Source organism: Falco cherrug, chromosome 9 (assembly GCF_023634085.1).
Source record: "Falco cherrug isolate bFalChe1 chromosome 9, bFalChe1.pri, whole genome shotgun sequence".
Lineage (NCBI taxonomy): Eukaryota > Metazoa > Chordata > Aves > Falconiformes > Falconidae > Falco > Falco cherrug.
The window spans coordinates 28,418,768-28,436,488 of record NC_073705.1 but is presented as its reverse complement, the minus strand read 5'-3'; the positions used below and the strand labels follow the sequence as shown (position 1 = coordinate 28,436,488).

At 58.9% G+C, this 17,721-nt stretch overlaps 1 protein-coding gene across 6 annotated transcripts in view; it reads left to right on the top strand.

Moving 5' to 3' along the window:
- KCNIP2 (potassium voltage-gated channel interacting protein 2) overlaps positions 1–15,932 on the top strand; it is a 46,504-nt gene extending 30,572 nt beyond the window's left edge. For 2 of the 6 annotated variants that reach the window (XM_055721136.1, XM_055721135.1), the window contains exons 2-9: positions 10,051–10,146; positions 11,317–11,441; positions 11,850–11,919; positions 12,014–12,084; positions 12,589–12,696; positions 13,071–13,175; positions 13,431–13,493; positions 13,828–15,932. In XM_055721136.1, the coding sequence (XP_055577111.1) occupies positions 10,051–10,146; positions 11,317–11,441; positions 11,850–11,919; positions 12,014–12,084; positions 12,589–12,696; positions 13,071–13,175; positions 13,431–13,493; positions 13,828–13,875 (686 nt within the window). In that variant the 3' untranslated portion in view covers positions 13,876–15,932. Of the gene's footprint in view, positions 1–3,845; positions 4,082–10,050; positions 10,147–11,316; positions 11,442–11,849; positions 11,920–12,013; positions 12,085–12,588; positions 12,697–13,070; positions 13,176–13,430; positions 13,494–13,827 lie in introns of those variants that run through there. The other 4 variants (XM_055721138.1, XM_005435147.3, XM_027799611.2 and 1 more) reach the window with 3 other exon arrangements.
- The last annotated feature ends 1,789 nt before the right edge of the window (positions 15,933–17,721 follow it).

Sequence of the window (17,721 nt, the reverse complement as noted above, 5' to 3'; positions counted from 1 at the left end):
GCGCACCATACGGGGAGTCCTGCAGGTGAGCAGCTCTGTGTTGGGATGGGGGTGAGATGCTGTTGCATGGGTCGCCCCCCTTGCTTGGGAGGCAGCAGGTAGGAGACTTTGCTCTCTGGGGAAAGTCTCAGGCTGTGTCTGGAGCTGTGAAATGCTGGGTCCCCGGCGGGGGTTGTTTACCAGCTGTGCCTGGGCGAGCAGTGACAGCCCAGGGACCACAAAGAGCCTGAAACCGTACACTAATGGCTCAGATCTGCTAATGGACACGGGGCCCCACCACCCACTCGGAGCCATCGATACAGCCTGCTGTGCTTCCCCTGCTCCGGCTGCCACCCTGCATTCTCCCTGCCCCATCCCTGCCGGCCCCCTGCCTGTGGCTGTCTGTCTGCCCAGGCCGTGCTGGTGGTGTCCCTGGGTGCTGGGAAGTGTTGTGCCGCCACAGTGATGGGCTGGGAATGGAGCATCTCCAGAGGAGACCAGAAAAATGTCCCAGCCCTGGGGAAGGATTCAATGGGAGCATCTTTCAGTGAGACCCCATCTGCCCCATGGAGGGGAGTGGGACGACACAGGGGAACTCCAGGCTTGGTGGATTTCCAAACTCAGCTGGATGAGGCCCCAGGCAGCCTGTCCTCCATCTGGAGCTGGGCCTCCTCTGAGCAAGGGCTTGGACAGGAGCACTGGTTGTCTGTACCCCCTCGCCCTGTCCCCTTGGCACTGTCCCTCCTTGGACCCCGCTACAGCCTTTGTGTTAACAGCCAGAGCGGCTGTCTGGCAGCATCTCCCATGGGTGTGCTCTGCTCCAGGGGCCATTGATTCTGGAGCTGGTGCTGTTTACCAGCTGGTTAATCACTGACAGGCCATGTCACCCCTCCACCGCTGCCTGTCTCCAGCCCCAAACATCTCCCAGCAGAGCCACCCGAGCACTGCCGAGCTGTCCATGGGTCTCCCAGTCCCCCACCAAGAGCCCACTTCAGCCAAGCGCTTAGGAGGGGGCAGGCGAAGAGAAACACTATTGATTTTGGCTCCTGAAGTGCAGCATCAATAATTCAGCAGAGAGCAATTGGTCCTGGCTGGGAGGAGGGGTGGGCAGAGTTAAAAGGCGGGAGAGCCACCCGCTAGCCCAGCCTCAGATGAATATTAGATGAAGCTGCAGATTGCTATCGGCAGGATAACTGCAGCCTGCCCGGGGCTGGCAGGACTGTCCCTACCTTGGCCGGGTCAGGGTCTTTTTGTGGGGCGGGCAGGACTGGGGGTGTCTTGGAGAGCCCCTGACATGGGTTGCGCTGGCCCCTACCTTCCCCAGGGCACTGCTGCTGTTGCCCCAGAGCTGAGGATGTGGAGGAGGAAGCAGGGCTGGGGAGGGTGCCAAACCCCTGCAGAGTCTGGGGAGAAACAGGGGGGAGCAGCAGCTTCCTGGGTGCCACCAGCATACCAAAGAATGCCAGGCAGGAAGGTGGTGGCAGCAAGCAGCATGGCCTCCTCCTGGTACCTAGCTCAAGGCAAGGGTCCCTCCAGAGAGGGGAGAAAATGAGTGTCTCCGTGGTGCTGGTGAGAGTTGAAGCCCTGTGCCAAGCCCAGCTTCACTCTTGCTTTCCAGGAACCCCTTTGGCAGGAGCAAGGAGACTTGGCTGCAGGAAGGACCAGCCCTTTGGGGCACAGTGCCAGGGGTCACTGGGCTCAGGGCATCATCCAGCCTGGCAGTTCTGACAGACCTGAGAGGTCAAGGCAAGCTGGCTACAGGTGGTGTGGATCTTGGAGCACTGAAATCCAGCCTGTGACAGCTGTAGGTGCTCCAGGTTGAAGTTTTGATCCCTGGGCTGGGATGCACCAGAGATTTCACCAAGCGCAGTGGGTTTAACCCTTGCTTTTTCTTTTCCAAGGACTGGTAGGGTTTTCAACTGGCTTTAGGGCTGGGCAGGGTCTGGTGGCTGAATCAGGAGAAAACTGATGGCTCATGGTGAGGACTTGCAAAGCAGGGAGGGGAAGGGGCAGAGAGTTTGGATCCTGGCATAGCCTTACACTCTCAGGCATGCGGTAGCTGGGCTGCATCCTGCCAGCATTGGGGTCTTGAAGAAGAAAGTCTCCTGGGGATCTTATGCTCCCCTCTGTGGAGCATCTTCCACATGCTTCGCACCCAGGGGCATCAGCTCTGGTCATCACCATGGACATAGGATGGGCTGCACTGTCTTGTTCTGCCTGGAGGGAGTGAAGCTAGGGGAGAAGGGGACTTGTTCCTGGGTCCCCTTGGCCATGACCCCCATAGCTGGGGCCAGGGCAGGGCAGCTCTCCCAGCACCAACTTTCCAAGGACCACGGCACCTGCAGCATACACCCCGCTGGCTCTGCTGCTCTGTGGTGTCACGTTCAGCCCAGCCAGATGTAATTAGCTTGTTGAATCTCTTCTCCCTCCGGCCTCATGTTAATCACTTTTCACATTGCTTCCCTCCCAATTCCCTCTGGCCTGGCTTGCTCTTTCTGTTGCTGATGTGCCTGGAGAGGGGAGTAAGGGGATCCAGCTGGACATAGAGCAAGGACCTCACCCTGCTGCATCCTGCTCCAGAAATGGGCTCTGAGCTAGAGGATGGAGGGGCAGGGAGATCACTCAGCCACAGGGAGGTGAGAAAATCACAGGCTGGAGTAAAAGCAATAAAGCTAAAGAGCAAGGGAACCTGTTGGGACAGCCCTTCTTTGCAGCCCTGCAGTGCTGGTGGAGGACAAAACCTGAGTCCAGTGGGGGAGGTTGGCTTGGAGCTGGTCTGGGGCTTTCTAGCACAGGGTTGTGTTGGGCTGCAGGGTGCTGTGAGAGCTCAACGGGGTCTCCTTCACGTCTTCCCTGTGAGGGGCAGGATTAGACCCCAGCTGGGCACAGGTGGGAACAAAGCTGCTTTGGCCAGGTCTCTGTGGGGTCATCCCCAGAGGGTAGGTAGCAGGAGGTCCTATGTGCAATCCATGCTTGGTTGCAGCATCCCCTCCTAGGGATGCAGGGAAATGTCTCGTTCCCCACGGGCACCTGCCCTGGGGCTTGCTGTGCCACTGGAGCAGGGGGTGGTCAGATCAGAAGCAGCTTTTAGGTGAGAGATGCATAGAAAACCGGCTTGGAGAGACTCTAATAACCACTGTTGCCAGGCTGGGGTCTCTGCCCTGCTGCCCACAAGGCAGGGCTTTGGGTGGGCTGTGGTGAGCCCCCACCCAGGCTGGGCACCCTGCCGTGCTGCCCTCCCTCCAGGCAGCACCCTGTGGGGCACATGTCCCTCCAGCAGCCAGTGAGGTGCCCAGGGCTGGCAGCCCCCAGCTGCAGTTCCTCCACATGCCACGGATCTTGCACATGGCTGTGACTTACCTGCCGGTGCAGAGATGCAGATGTTCCCCCAGGAGGTGAAGAATGAAGGTGAGGGTTGCAGGTGTCCGTGGAGGTGATCGGTGGACAAGGCTCAGCTCCACGGCAGGGAGCTCCTCGTGCCACGCTGTGGGTGCACAAAGGTGGGGGCCTTGCTGGAGGGCAGGTTTGGTATGGGGCAGGGGAGCTGTTCTGAGCAGGGCTGGTCCCTGGGCTGGGTGACAGCAGTGTCCTGGGGGACAGTGAGCAATGAGCTCGAGGGTCCCTGTGCACGGCTCGGCTCCAGGGTTGCTGCCACCACGTGCTGCTGTTGGGGTGGGAGTCAGGGGCAGCGGAGTCTCCTCCACACACTCATCGGTGCCAGTTCTGCACCCCTCTGTGTTTTAGAGTGCTGTGGGGTGTCCGTGCCAGGCTGTGGGGTGCCAGCTGACCCCTGAGCCTCTTGGGAAGTTGCGTGGGCTCCCTCCTCCCCTGCAGCCTGGGTGCCCTGAGGGACCCCAGAGTGGGTGTCTGGGCGGGAAGAGGGAGGGCCAAGGCAGGTCTCTCCTCCCCTGCCCTCCCCTCCTCCCTTGCTGGGTCTGTTGCTGCCAGACCAGCTGCCTGCTGGGGCTCTGTGCCTGGGGGATGTCTGTTGCTGGGGCGCCCTGGGACCCGCAGGGGCTGCAGATGGTGGGCATCATCCTGCTGCTGTGCTCCAGCCTCAAGCTACTCCATGCCCTGGGCATCATCGACCTGACCAGGGGAGGTGGGACCGGGACAAGGATGGGGATGGGGTTGCAATGGGATAGGGATGTTGTGGTGGAGGTTCTCCTCACCTCCTGTCCCAGGGACTGCAGGGTGGTTGGGGGGCATTTGAAAGGATTAGTGTGTTTTGGGGCATTTGAGGGGGGCATCAGGGTCTGGGAGGGTGTTTAGGGTGTCTGGCAACATTAGGGTGTAGGGAGCTGGGAAAATGAGGGTGTCTGGGGGTGTTTGGGAGTGTTGACATGCATGGGGGGCACTGGGGTGCAAGGGTATCGGGGGGGGCACTGGGGTGCAAGGGTATCAGGGATGTCGGAGTGGGAATATCTAGGGACATTGGTATGTGGGGTGTTGGGGTGCAGGATGCTAGAAAGCTGGGGTGTCTGGGAGAATTGAGGGGGGATATCTGGATCTGGAGGCATCGGGGTGCAGTGATGTGTGGGGTGCTGGGGGACTGGGGCTGCCTGGGGTGTTGGAGTCTGGGGGCACTGGGATGCAGAGGGCTGGGCTTTGTCAGATAATGGGAACAGGGGCTGCAGTTGGCTGAGGCTGGGTAGATGAGTGAGAGCTGGGGGCAAGGAGTGATGGATGTGGGGTGCGCCACCACGCAGAGGAAAGCTTTTTTCGCTGCCACAGGAATTGAAAGCTAGGGGGGGAACGTGGCTAAGAGTCCGGAGTCCATGTCCCCTCTGCCCTCCCTGTGGGGCTGTGCAAGGGTTGGGGAGGGGAGGGGCTGCTGTGGGTGCTGAGCTCCCCGGATTGGCAGGTGGGTACTGAGGACAGGACTGGATGTGGCCAGACAAGAGGACCCAAAACTTGTCAGAGTGAGGGATGCATGGACCTGTAGGTTGTGCTTGGTGAGGGTGAGAGTGCAGAAAGCTGCATGGTGCTGCTGCCTTGTCTCCTTTGGCTGCCTTCCTCAGCTGTGCCACGGACAGGCAAAGGCTGCCAACAAACTTTCCATAAGTGTGATCTGGGGTTTGTTTGTCCCCAGTGCCTCTGCATCCTGGCTGGCGCTGCGGATGCTGTGAGATGAAGGGGCTGCAGATCACACTTGCTTGGGCAGCCATATCTCAGGATGGGAACTGTGATGGGAGGATGTGTGGATAGGAGACATCAGAGGAGCAATTAGTGGCTAAGCAGAGGGAGGGGAGAAGCGTGCTGTGCCCAGGAGATGATTTCAACCCCTTTGTGATGGAGGATGTCCCTGAGCTGCCAGGGATCTGGCTGGGCTGTGGCTGAGGCATGTCCACGCTTCATCCCTGTACCTTCCTGGGGAGGATGCTGATGGCATCTGGGTAATGGGTATGCAGAACACCAGCTGTCTTACAGGACATGCTGCCTGCAGCCAAGAAGAGCTGCTGCTCTGCTGGGGCATTTTATGGGTAGCTTCTCTGGCACCTTGGATGCGCTAGTTCCTGCTGCCAGAGGTGTCCCTACCATGGAGGTGGTGATGGGGACAGGGTAAGATGTGTCCTTGTGCATGGGTTTTGCAGCAGCGTGATACACACAGCTGGCCCAGTCCTACAGCCTTACCTGCTCTGTTTGGGGAGCCCCTGAGCTCCACTGTCCCTCGGCACCTGTATCTCGTCCTGGTCCCTGCTCGCAACATTTCAAATGTGGTGTGGACTGAGAAATTATTATTCTGCAAACATCTTCTCTGAGCACAGCCAGGCTATCTGGGAGCACTGTTACAGGCTGGGGTGGGAATGGGGACAGCACTGCTATGAGCCTCTGCTCTTCTCTGCAGCTCCTTCTGGTCCGTGCCCCTGTCTCCCTGCGGGGCCTGCTTGGCACGAGGGTCCTGCAGCTGCTGTCCTCTCTCTGGCACTGGGGAACATGCTGGTCTCTGCTGTCCCATGAACTGCAAGTGTCACTTAGCAGCTTTGCCACTCCCATCTCCTTCAGCCCTGCTGGCTCTGGGTGTCTGGGCTGGGGCTGCCCCTGTCCAACCCCCAAGACAGGGACTATTTGTCTGTCTCTGGCCCCAGGAGATGCCAGCTCTGATTTCATTCCCCTAATGGATGACTGTCTGGCCCCAACGGCTGCTGCAGGCATCTTGGCCCTGGTTACACTCAGCTCTGTCACCACTGACTGATGAGGGTCATTTGCAGAGCTGCTGCTGGTGGGACCCATCCTGACCCCCCTCTGAGGATGGCTGGGGGAGCTTGCTGGCTCCTTCTCCTGCCACCCTTCATTGCAGACCCCGAGAGCTGTGGTCCCAGTGACTGGGAGGTGGCACTGCCCGAGGCTGGGCACTGTGAAGGGGGAGCAGAGCTGGATGGACCCTGCTTGGAGCTGAGCCCTGCACAGGGATGACTGTGAGCTACAGGTTGTAGGGGCAGCTGGACAGCATCACTGCCTGGACGGATCCAGAGCTGTGGCCTGGCAGGGGGAGCTTGGGGATGTCCCTCTGTCCTTTCGGGGAAAGGTAATACTCTGGAAGGGGATGGAGGCTCTTCTACAGGAAAAGGCGTGTTCCGGGAACTGCTGACCCCTTTCCTATGCTCCCCTAGGCCTGCCTTGCCTTTTCTTCTGGCTCATCCCCCGACCCTGGCTGGGGTTTGCCCTGCTGCTTCCCAGCCACACTATCTGAAAAGGCAGAGGGTCCCCTTGCCCAGCTGCCTTCTGCCACCCCAGCCCTGCTCCTAGGGCAGGGTGCTGGGGCAGACTGTCCCTGGGGTACTAGCTCCTACTGACCTTCCGACTGACACAGTGTTGTCCCATGGGGCCAAGCAGGGTCTGTGGGAGCTGCGTGACCCACCCTGTGGGTGCTGAGCTGGGGATGCTTGTAGGGGTCTCGCTGTTGTGGGATGCACATCTTGCACCCATCATGATATGCATTTATTGATGAGTAACTGAGAGTGAGGGGGGAGTTTCGGCACTGCCTCTTGGTTTGTTGTTGTTGTAGGGTCTTTTCTGGCAGGAGGGTGCTGTGGAAGGGGTGGGTTTGTCTCCCCAGCCATCTGTCACTGGGAGGGTGCTGATGGCTGTGGCTCTGTGGGGAGGGCAGGGAAATGGTTATGTACTGGGCTGACCCCAGCTCCTGCTTTCTCACTGAGGAGAGAATGGAACAGCAAAGACTTGGGTCCTTCCTGGGAATGGGGGTCTCAGCCCAACACCATGTAACCCACTGACACGGCAGCACTGGCTGGATGCAGCCCCCATGGACACATCAGCTGCTGGTGGCTCAATACAAAGTGGTCCATGGCCATCCTGGTGGTGGTCATTGCTGGGGTCAGGCATCCACCCCCTGCAGGCCCCCTCACAGCCAGTGTCCAGCAACCTCCAGGATTCATTTCAATAGCGTGTGGAGGTGAGGATGGGAAATCCCTTCCCCTTTTGGTGCTGCCCAAGGATGGAGGCTCAGTTTGTGTGTGCGTGCGTTTCGAAGTTGCTAGGCTAGGTGGAGTGATGCATGGGAAGTGACAAGCCACTTAACCTGGCAGACCTCCCACCACAGATAAAACACTGCCAGCCCTTTCTGTTGGCTTGTTTTGTGCCAGCCACTTGATGGCTCTTGCAGAGGGGTGGAAGGCAGAGCAACATCTGGAAAAGGAACTGTCACTGGCAGGGACAGGGCTTTGTGCTGTGGACATCCCCTGTGCCTAGTGGGGCAGCCCATGACCAGGCTGTGCTCCCCATCTTTGGGCAGAACTGTTTTCCAGCAAGGGGGAGCCCAGGGAGCCCCCAGATTTGCTCATGGTTTGGATGCCGGGGACAGAAAGGGGACAGTGTGGGTGCGTCCTCCCCAGCAGAGCCCTTGGGTGCACCAAAGCCAGGACAGCAAAACCCCAGCCCTGGTCACCCCTCTCCTGTTGTTAAGCTGCATGTGCTGAACGTGCTCCCTCCCCTGCCCCAAGGCCCCTGGAATTGGGCCCTCTTCGGTTTCCTCCTTAAGAAAACACCCATGTTCTTTATTTTTTTTTTCTTTTTCCTTCTTTATAACAAACTAAAGTGTAACTTGCACCCGACCTGACCTACTGCACGTGCCTATACCTGCTGCCCCTGTGAGTCCAACCACAGTTTACTCTCTGTTGCATCTCGCTGTATGGTTTCCTTCCTGCCCTGCTCCCTCCCCTGGTCCATCACCCTGATGTTGGGTGTTGCTCTACCTGCCCCATCCTTTCTCCCTGGGCAAAAGGGCTGCTCCTGCCTCCCAGGTTTGTCCCCACAGCTGGTTTCTGCTGGAGGGACCTGGCCCCAGAGCATCCTTGGAATGCTGAAAGGTGCAATTTCCCTTTCCCTCTGCAAATGAAAGCTCTGGAAAAGTAGCTGGGCAAAATGTATTGTGCACAATTAATGCCTGCTTCTAGGAAGAAAAAAGCCTCTTTCCTCACCTACCTGCAAACCCTGGAGCAGAGAGAAGCCAGGCTGTGCTGTCCTGCCAGTGTCAAGATCCTGGCCCTCACTCTTGCCCCTGTCACCCTGTGACAAATGGCAGGGGGTGCATTTGTGCATCCCTATGTATTTGCTTGTCACTGGCATCCTGCTGTGGATGCCACTTCCCTAGGGACAAGTTTGCCCTCTCTGAGTCGCTTTGTGTGATGTCCTGCAGGGACAATGACCTCTTGGAGCTGTTCTCCATTGCCCAGAGTGATGGAGCTTCCTGCCCCAGCCAGCTGCCCTGATGTGAGCTCAAAGTGTCCCATGTCCTGCCTGTGGGCACTCAGGGCCAACCTGCCTAGCAGGGGCTGCTGGATGCAGACCCATGTCCCTATCCTGGAGCTGGGTACTGTGCAGAACCATTTCCCCAGCACCTGAGGCTCAGCTCAGCCCCATAAGGCTGAGAAAGCTGCTGGAGAAGCCCCATGCGCTAGCTCCCTAGAGAAACAACCCCAAAACCAGGGCTCAGGACATGTAGGCATCATGACCTGCTGCTTGCAGATGTCCAGGGCACTTGGAGCAAACGCGGTGTCAGCAGAGCCCCAAAGGGTCTTTGCACCTTTCGTCCCATTGGTGCCTCATGCTGCTGTCTGCCTCCCTTTGGGGGCTGAAGCCCAGCACGGCCTTCATCCCCTCCTCTTCCTCCCCTCCCTGCCTGTGGCATTAGTCCTGCTCTGAGTTTGCTGGCTTGAGGTACTGCGGGGCCCTGCGGGAAGGGAGGGAGCGGGTCTACAGCTGTGGGGCAGTGCCAGCTGGGAGAGATGGGGCTGAGCAAAGCCACTGGGGTCTGGATGGGGGAATGGGGGGTGGGGGGTGTCTGTGTAGTGAGGGGACCTGCTATTAATGCAGGGCCACTTGAAAGAGATGGCCATGGGCTGGGCTGATGTGGGGAGCCCCTCACCCTGCCCCATAGCCTGGCTGAGGCAAAGCCCTGAGCCCCATTCCCCTTCTGGCTGTCTCAAAGCAGGTCCCCGGGCTTGGCTCCCAGTGCCGCACTGGGGCGGGGGTGCATGCTGCGGTCTGGGCTGCATGGCTGTGCTCAGTGCATGCTTCACGTTCGGCCATCCAGTGCCAGCAGGATCAAACCCGGCTCTGGGGAGGATGCAATGCCCGAGCTTGGCCACAGGCTGTTTCTTGGGCTCCATCCTGCCTTGCCTCCTTGCACAGCCCCACCGGGAGAGAAGGGTCCCCAGGGAGCAGGTATTTGGCCTTGAAGCTAAAGTGCGGAGTCCAGCCCTGCCATCTCCTGGGTTTCTGGGCTTCTGGGTGTCTCCAGTGCACACTGGTGTGCTCCACTGGGGGGCTGCAGAGGTGCGGGCTGTGGGTAGCTCAGCAGGGTTGCCCCTTTGCCACCCTCCCTCTTCCCAAGGAGGAAACTCCAGTGCCGGGTTTGTCCTGGGATGAAGCTGAAAGGCTGAGCAGAGCCTGGGCTGGGCTTTGCCTTCCTGCTCCTCTGGCCTCACGCTGCATGTGCTGCCTGTGGCCCTACTCACCCCACGTCGGGTGCCCAATCCTGCTGCCTGCCGGGTCCGGGGGCCGCTGCTCTGTTAACTCTTCTTCTGCTTGGTGACTCCTTCTTTCTTCCAGGCAACGCGCCGGGCCAAACTAAAAAAGCGCTGAAGCAGCGATTCCTCAAACTGCTGCCGTGCTGCCGGCCCAAATCCATCCCCTCGCTCAGCGAAAGCAAGTGCTTCTTCTTGCCTTTGTGTGTGTGTGTCCCTGGTGGTGCTGCTGCCTGCCCTCCGTCCTGGCCCTGCCCGCGGGAAGGGGACGCCTCCAGCAATCCCCTGCCCTGGGTTTGGGGCTGTCAGGATCAGTCCTGCCCCAGAGGGATCCGACCCAATGAGCTCTGCACCCACCTCTGTCCTTGCCTGCTTCCAGGCTGGTTTTACTCCCCTTTCCAGCTCCCCGGAGCAGCTCCCACAGGATGCAGAGTGGCAAGACCTTCTTTGGAGCTGGCTTGGGGTAGCAGGACCCTCCCGGTGCTGGTTTAAGGGCTGGGGGGTTGTTGCTCAACGCACAGTGTTGGTTTGGAGATAGAGGTGTGATGGTGGGGGCAAAAGGGGCTGAGCGGGGAGTGAGTGCAGGGCTGCCCAGTGCCCCTAGCCCCCCTGCACTGGGTGTGCTTGGCCCCTTGGTGAGTTTGAGCCCCTGGCTGGGGTCACCCCTGCCCCACAATGTGAGCTGATCCCTCCCGGGAGAAGAGGTGAGTATGAAGGGGCAGGGGCTGACCTACCCCACCGGGGGGGGGGGGGGGGGGTACCCACTGTGGGGCTACAGCCCCTCTTAGTTGCAGTGGGGTCTGGGGGTGCTGGCTGCTGCAGGCAGGGGTCATGCATCTTGCCAGTTGGTGGGGAGAAGCCACCGATGAAGGGGGGGCACAGCAGCAGGACAGGGTCTAGACAAGGCTGGGGGCACACCTGGGACTGGGGGTTCTGGGGGGCAGCTCTTCCGATGGACTCGACTCCCAGTGCGGCACAGACCAGCCGGACATCCAGGGTCTTGGCTCCACAAGGCAAATGCCTGTGCTGGGGGCAGTAGAAAGGCAGGCATGGGGGATCTCAGCACTTGGGGGGTATTTCACATACCCTTTCTGCCCAGCCTGGGTTGTACTGGAGGCTGGGGTGGGCTGTTGCCCAGTGTCAGTCACTGGTATGCCCCCAGGTTGTCTCAGTGTCCCCTGCTGGCATAGACCCAACTCCAGCTGAGCAGCGCACCCCAGAAATGTGTTACCCTGGGCAGGTGTGAGGATGGGATGTGCTGTGCAAGGTGCCTCTCCTGCTCCCTGGCATGGCAGGGCAGGACAGGATGGTGCTGGCCTCATCTGCCCCTCTTCCCCTGGGTTCCTTGCAGACAGCGTTGAGGATGAGTTTGAGCTCTCCACCGTCTGCCACCGCCCTGAGGGGTTGGAGCAGCTCCAGGAGCAGACCAAGTTCACCCGCAAGGAGCTGCAGGTCCTGTACCGAGGCTTCAAGAATGTGAGTACCCCTTAACCAGCTTTGCTAGCCCCACCTCCTCTACCATGTCCACCTTGGAGTGTGCTTCACAGCCAGTGGTGCCTGGGGTTTGCAAAGGCTTTCAGGACCTCGGGGTGAAGTTTATGTCAGGCTATGGCATGATCCCACCTCCCGAGAGCTCAGTGGGGAGGTCTGATCCTGTGTTCCACCCCTTGGGTGCAGAGAACCCACTCCCTGCGTGCCTGGGATGCAGAGCCCCTCCAGCAAAGGATGCAGCCCACAAAATGTGGAAGATGCTCCAAGCAGCCTTACCAGCTGCTCCACCAGGCAGTGCGGAGCCAGGGCCAGGGCAAGGGAGCCACAGGGATTTAGGGGGGTGCTCAGCCCCTCTCCACAATGTGGAGGTAACACTGCAGTTTGCCCTGGCAGGAGTGCCCGAGTGGCATTGTCAATGAAGAAAACTTCAAGCAGATCTACTCACAGTTCTTCCCGCAGGGAGGTGAGTGCCCATCCCCATCCCTGTGCCCTGCATGGGTGCCTCCGCGGGGCTGGGGGACACACAGCACCCTCTCACACTGTCTGCCTCCCCCCAGACTCCAGCACGTATGCCACCTTTCTCTTCAACGCTTTCGACACTGACCACGATGGCTCTGTCAGCTTCGAGGTGAGCTGTGGCCAAGGAGGGGGTGGCAGTGGGGCAGGGAGGGCATGTCCCTTCAGGTACCATGGGCTGCACTGAGCAGCGTTGCTGTTGCGGATGGACAGAGAGCTTTGCAGGGGCTGGTGGAGTTTATTAAAATCCCAGAGGCAGTGGAAAAACAGTGAAAAGAAACAACTCTCTTTCCTAGCTAGTGTCTTGTAGGTACCTGGCAGGCACAGCCATGGCTGGGTCTTGTTCAGGCTTCGGCTGAAGAGCAGGTCCTGATGCACGTTGTCCTCTTGGATTCTGTGACCCAAGGGACTAGTGTGGGATATATTTGGGGACAAGCAATCAGTCTTCCCCAAGCTCTTTTTGATAATGTTTCTCTTGTCAGCCCAGCCCCAGGGCACATCTGCTTTGGAGACGAGTACCTCCTCTGCGGGAGGGACAAGCAGGGCTGTACCCTCTGTGGCCATGAGACCCTTTGTGGCCATGACTTCTGTCTGCCTGCCTTGTCCATCCTTGCAGGACTTTGTGTCTGGGCTGTCCATCATCCTGCGGGGTACCATTGATGATCGCCTGAACTGGGCCTTCAACCTCTATGACCTGAACAAAGACGGCTGCATCACCAAAGAGGTGGGAGATGGGGAGCAGGCTGGTCACCAGGGCCAGCACAGGTCTGCACCCAGCAGAGATGAGGGCAGGACTTGGGGACATTGGCTGAGGTCTGGAGGAAGGCTGGGAGGGTCAATATTTGCTTTGCAAACAGGCCCTTCCTGCCCCCCTGGCACCGGTGTGTCTCGGGTGGAGCACGTATGAGGGGTGTGCTGCTTTGGGCCTCCTTCACACGTGTGGGCACACACATGGCTCCACACTGTGCACAGAGCCAACAGGAATGCACTCGAGCACCCCACACATCCTTCAGGAGCATCACAAAAAGGTGTGGGCTGGGGACCAGGCGGAGGCAGAGCCCCGTGTTGGCCCTGCAACCCTGCTCCCCTTCCCTGCAGGAAATGCTGGACATCATGAAGTCCATCTATGACATGATGGGCAAATACACCTACCCGGCCATGCGGGAGGAAGCACCTCGGGAACATGTGGAGAACTTCTTCCAGGTGAGCTGATCACATCCTGGGGAAGCAGAGCTCCAGCACAGAGCCAGTGGCTACCCAAAACCTGGCACAGTCCCTGGGGATGAAGCAGGGCTGTGCCAGAGCCAGGGAGAGAAAAGGCCATCCTGGTCCTGCTTGGGGATGGCTCGGGCAGGGGTCTGCTGTGTCCAGCCTCTGCAGGACCTGGGCGTGGGGTGCTGGGCTCTCCCTGGGGCTGGGGCTGTCCCTGCCACAGTCCCATGCTGTGCTTGTCCGCAGAAAATGGACCGAAACAAGGACGGCGTGGTGACAATTGAGGAGTTCCTGGAGTCCTGCCAGAAGGTAAAGCCACCAGCAGCTCTGCTCTTGGGCTGGGCCACCTTGCTGTGCCCTGGGGACCTCTGTCTCCCCATGGCTCTCCTGGAAGAGAGGCAGTGAAGGCAGGGCTCCCAGAGGCAAGGCGGGGGCTCTGCTTTGGGAACTGTGTCCATGCCAGCATCCCCGTGCGGATGAGGAGAGCTGTGCATCCCGGTATGGCTTGGAAATTGCCTGTAGTCCCTAGGACTCTTTTTTTCCATGTGTCAGAGCTGCCATGAGGGTAAAGCCAGGTTTGGGGGGAGCTGCCCAGATTGCTGTTCCATGCCCAAGCCACCTGCTTCCCACCTTCTCCCCACAGGATGAGAACATCATGAGGTCCATGCAGCTCTTTGACAATGTGATTTAGCTCCCGGACCTGCCTCCAGCTGAGCTCTCCTGTCACTGGGCCCAGAACCTGCTTCTCTCAACTTTTCCCTCGAGCCTTCCCTCTGCTGGCTGCAAGACACGCCTGCGGGAAGGGGCCTCCATTCCCAGGGATGCAGTCAGCACCGGGATCTTCCATTCCCCCTGGGCTGGCTCTGCTTTCCTCAGGGGATCGCAAGCAGGTGCTCCTGGATGTCAGAGTGTGGGCATGGCTGGCACAGGGTGAGCGTTTGGCCTGGACGGACCTCCCTGCACCTGTCCCCAGTGGAGAAGCTGCAGCCTCGGGCTGCAATAGAGGTTTCCCCCCATGCACAGCACCCCATGCAGCCATGGCTCCCCCCCGCCACCTCCTCAGCTCCGGGAGCCCCCAGCACTGGCTCCAGCCCAAACCCTCTAGCAATGCTGTCTAGAAACCAATAAAGTCTTGCAACAGGTGCCAGTGCCATGGCTTCCTCCCCTGCCCTGGCTGTGTCCTGTGGTGGGGAGCATGCTCAGCATGTCGGCCATGAGCCACCAGCCACCCTCCTTGCCCAGCCCCTGGGCCAGCCTGTGGGCAGAGGGGCCATGCCTGGAGAAGGCAGCCGCATGGGCACTTGGGGTTCATCGCTGCATGAGCTGTGGGGAGCAGCCCCTGGTCCCGGGGGCCTGGTTAAACCTAGGAGGTTCATCCTGACACGGGGAGAGGGGAGACTAGAGGGACCCTGAGGTACCTTCTTGTGGCACTGGTCCCCTGGGATGGAGGATGCAGAGCTGGGGGAGCTGCAACCTCAGCCCCTGTCCCTCAAGTTCATGGTGCTGGCACATAGGGGACCTCAGGGACCCACTTTGAGAGACACCCTTCCCACCCCTCCCCGAGGACACGGCAGCCAGGGTATGGGGACACATGGTGGAGGGAGTTGTGCTGGGCTCCGGCAGCCACCCTGGCCCTTGGGCCTCACAGCCACGCTTCCACCATCACTTGCCGCTGACCTTCCCCTGCTCATGTGCCCTGGCCCACCCCAGCCCACCCGCTGCCCGGGGGGCCGTGGAGTGAGCAGTGGGGCAGAGCCCTGTGCTGGTGGCATGGCTGAGCTAGCAGGTGCCTGAGGAGAAAGTCAAGGCTGGGGCCGGCCAAGAGTTGTTATTGTGCTGCCAGCGGGCAGGAGAGTCACCTTGGGGCAGGGTGGGCTCACCCTTCTCCTGGCATGGCCATGTGAGACCCTACCTGGGGACCCCAGGGATGGAACCAGCACCCTGGGGCTCCCCACGTCTTTGTCACCGCCAGCTCCTTGGAGCTGGGTGCGTGCAGGCAGGCCTGTCCTGCCTGCATACCCCTCCGAGTCGTAGCTGGGACTGATGCCCATGGACTAACAACCCCATGCCAACCCCAGAAGTCCCTCTGTGCAGTCCCACAGGCGTTGGGGAATTCAGTCCCGGCAGCCCCTGGCTCTGCTGCTCCAGCCTCTGCATCCTTAGCAGCCGGCGGGGGGGGGGGGTTGGCCCGAGCTGTGGTGTCTGGGATCGATGGGGAGGGGGTGAGCAAGGCCAGTATCCATACTGGGCCGGGCCCCAGACCCAGGCTGAACCCCTGGTGTTGGAGCCATTAGAAACCCCACCCGGACCCTGAGCCAAAGCTACTGGGATGCCCCCCAGCAGGACTGTCCCTGGCCCAGCCCTTGCAGATGTGATGTGTTTTTTAGGTTCATTCAACACATTGTTCATCTCACAGTCCTGTTCCTGGGTTTGCCATGGGGCTGAGCTCCCACTTGCAGTCTCCCAAGGGTGGGAGGGCAGGTATCCTGACCCTTATACCTCCTATCTCCTTCTCCCCATCCTCCTTCCTCCCAGGCTCTCTGGGGTACCCACTGTCCCCCACCACGTGGAGCAGATGCCGCCTCCTCCCTCACGCTGCAGGTTGCATGGTGTGACCCCCACCCTGGGGCATGGTGACCCACAACCCGCTTGGCATCTCCAGTCTGTATATTTTGTATTATAACAATATTATGGGTTAAAAAATAAAAACCAAAAAAAACAATAAAATCTAACCACAATCGCTATGCACATCACCGTTATGTCTTTGCATCTGTCAGCTGTCTAAGGGGGCATAGGGGAAATAGGGGCTGAGTGTCTCTGCAGAGGGTTGGCAGCTTTTTTGGGGTGCTGCAGCTGCAGGGTGCTCTGTGTGGGTGTTCTGGGAAGTTACATGGGGGAGAGGGTGTGCACTGAGCTGCTCAGGGTCCCAAACAGCCTGGCCATGCCTTCCATGGCCCTGTAAATACAATCTTTTCCCTGCTAAGAGGCTGTAGGCTTTAGGCTCATGGGGTCTTACACCAAGTGGGTCAGGTCTCAAGAGTGAGGCTGCCGGGTGTATTTTCAGCTTGTCATGAGATGCTGCTGCATGAACCTAAGCTCAGGACCAGGTGGCCCTTGTTAGGATGTGGCTGGGCTACCAGAAAGATGGTCACCTACTGTCTTGAAGAGGTAGGCATGAACTGGAAAGGGATTTTTTTCTTAGGGATGTGAACTGATGGGCAACTACTGGTCCTTGGAGAGGTGCAGTCTTGAGAACTGGGAAGAATGGCTTGAAGCAAAACAGAGGAAAAAAGAAGCAGGCAAGTAAGAAACCAGCAGAAGAACAGGATAATGGACCTGTGGGACAGTGACACCATCCAGCATTATGCAGTCTGTGGTCCAGGAACTGAAAGCTCAATGCTAAGAGCTGCCTGGGGACCCAAACATTTTAAGAGAGATGGGCTCTGACAATAGGGGAATTACCATTGTGGGACTGGGAAAGCTGTGAGTCTGCTCTTTCCAGAGCCTCTGATTCCCCAGGGAACTTTGTGACCTGCTGGCAGCCACTCAGGTCTGTGTACAGCAACATGGACGGGCCTGAATGCATTTTCCTTTCTAAGACACCCTTCCCTGTATATCCTGTCCCTTGTGAGTTCTGCTTGGCTGGTTGCTATTTTGGGCAATGCCATCTGCGGGCTTGATGTGCCCTCTCGTGGCACAGGGATGCTGTGAGCCACCGATGGGGTCCCTTGGATCCCCCTCCCCAGGGCAAGGGGCAGGAAAGACTGGATGACAAGGGGAAAAGGGGTCAGCCTCCAAAAGCTGCTGTAGCTTTTTCACACCTGTGCAGGGATCATTGCTGGTAGCAACTAGGAGTGTGTGTGGGTAGCCGGTCTCCTGGGGGTCAAAAAATAATCTCTGCTTAGCTCCCACCCTGGGACAGGCTCTTGGGGAAGGGGCTGAGGGCAGGGAAGACTGGATCACACACACCTCCAGGTGTGTCATCAGCTTGTTATGAGAAGTTGCTGCGTGAGGCAGGGCTTGGGACCAGCTGTCCTTTGTTAGGATGTGGTATTTAAGGATTGGTAACAGACCCAAAGTTGTTGGGTCTGTGCTGGGAATGGAGGTAAAAGCTGATGCGTGCTTGGAAAAGGGCAGCCTTGTGTTGTTGCAAGCCACCTCTTTCACAGCTTTCAGAGGGAAAAAGAATAACAGTTGTGTGGGAAAAACAGCTGAGCAGCTGGTTGAGGCAGCTGATACAGCCTTGGGCAGTGATTCACTCCAGCATCCCGAAAACAGCCTAGAAACACAAATGTCTTACAAAAGGATGAGATCCCACCACCAGGGAACTGTTACTGCAGGATTACTCTGGCACAATCAAAGCTGTGTGATGCCTGCATCAGGGTCCCTTAGCAGCCAACTGCCCAGCTCTATGTACGTGTCGCTGTATGAGAGTACTGTGTGTTTTCCACCCAAATTCTGTGCGTTTCTCTGCTCTAACCCTCCAGTAAAGCCTTGCGCTGCATATCAACACAATTTTACTGTTTAGGGTAGCAGT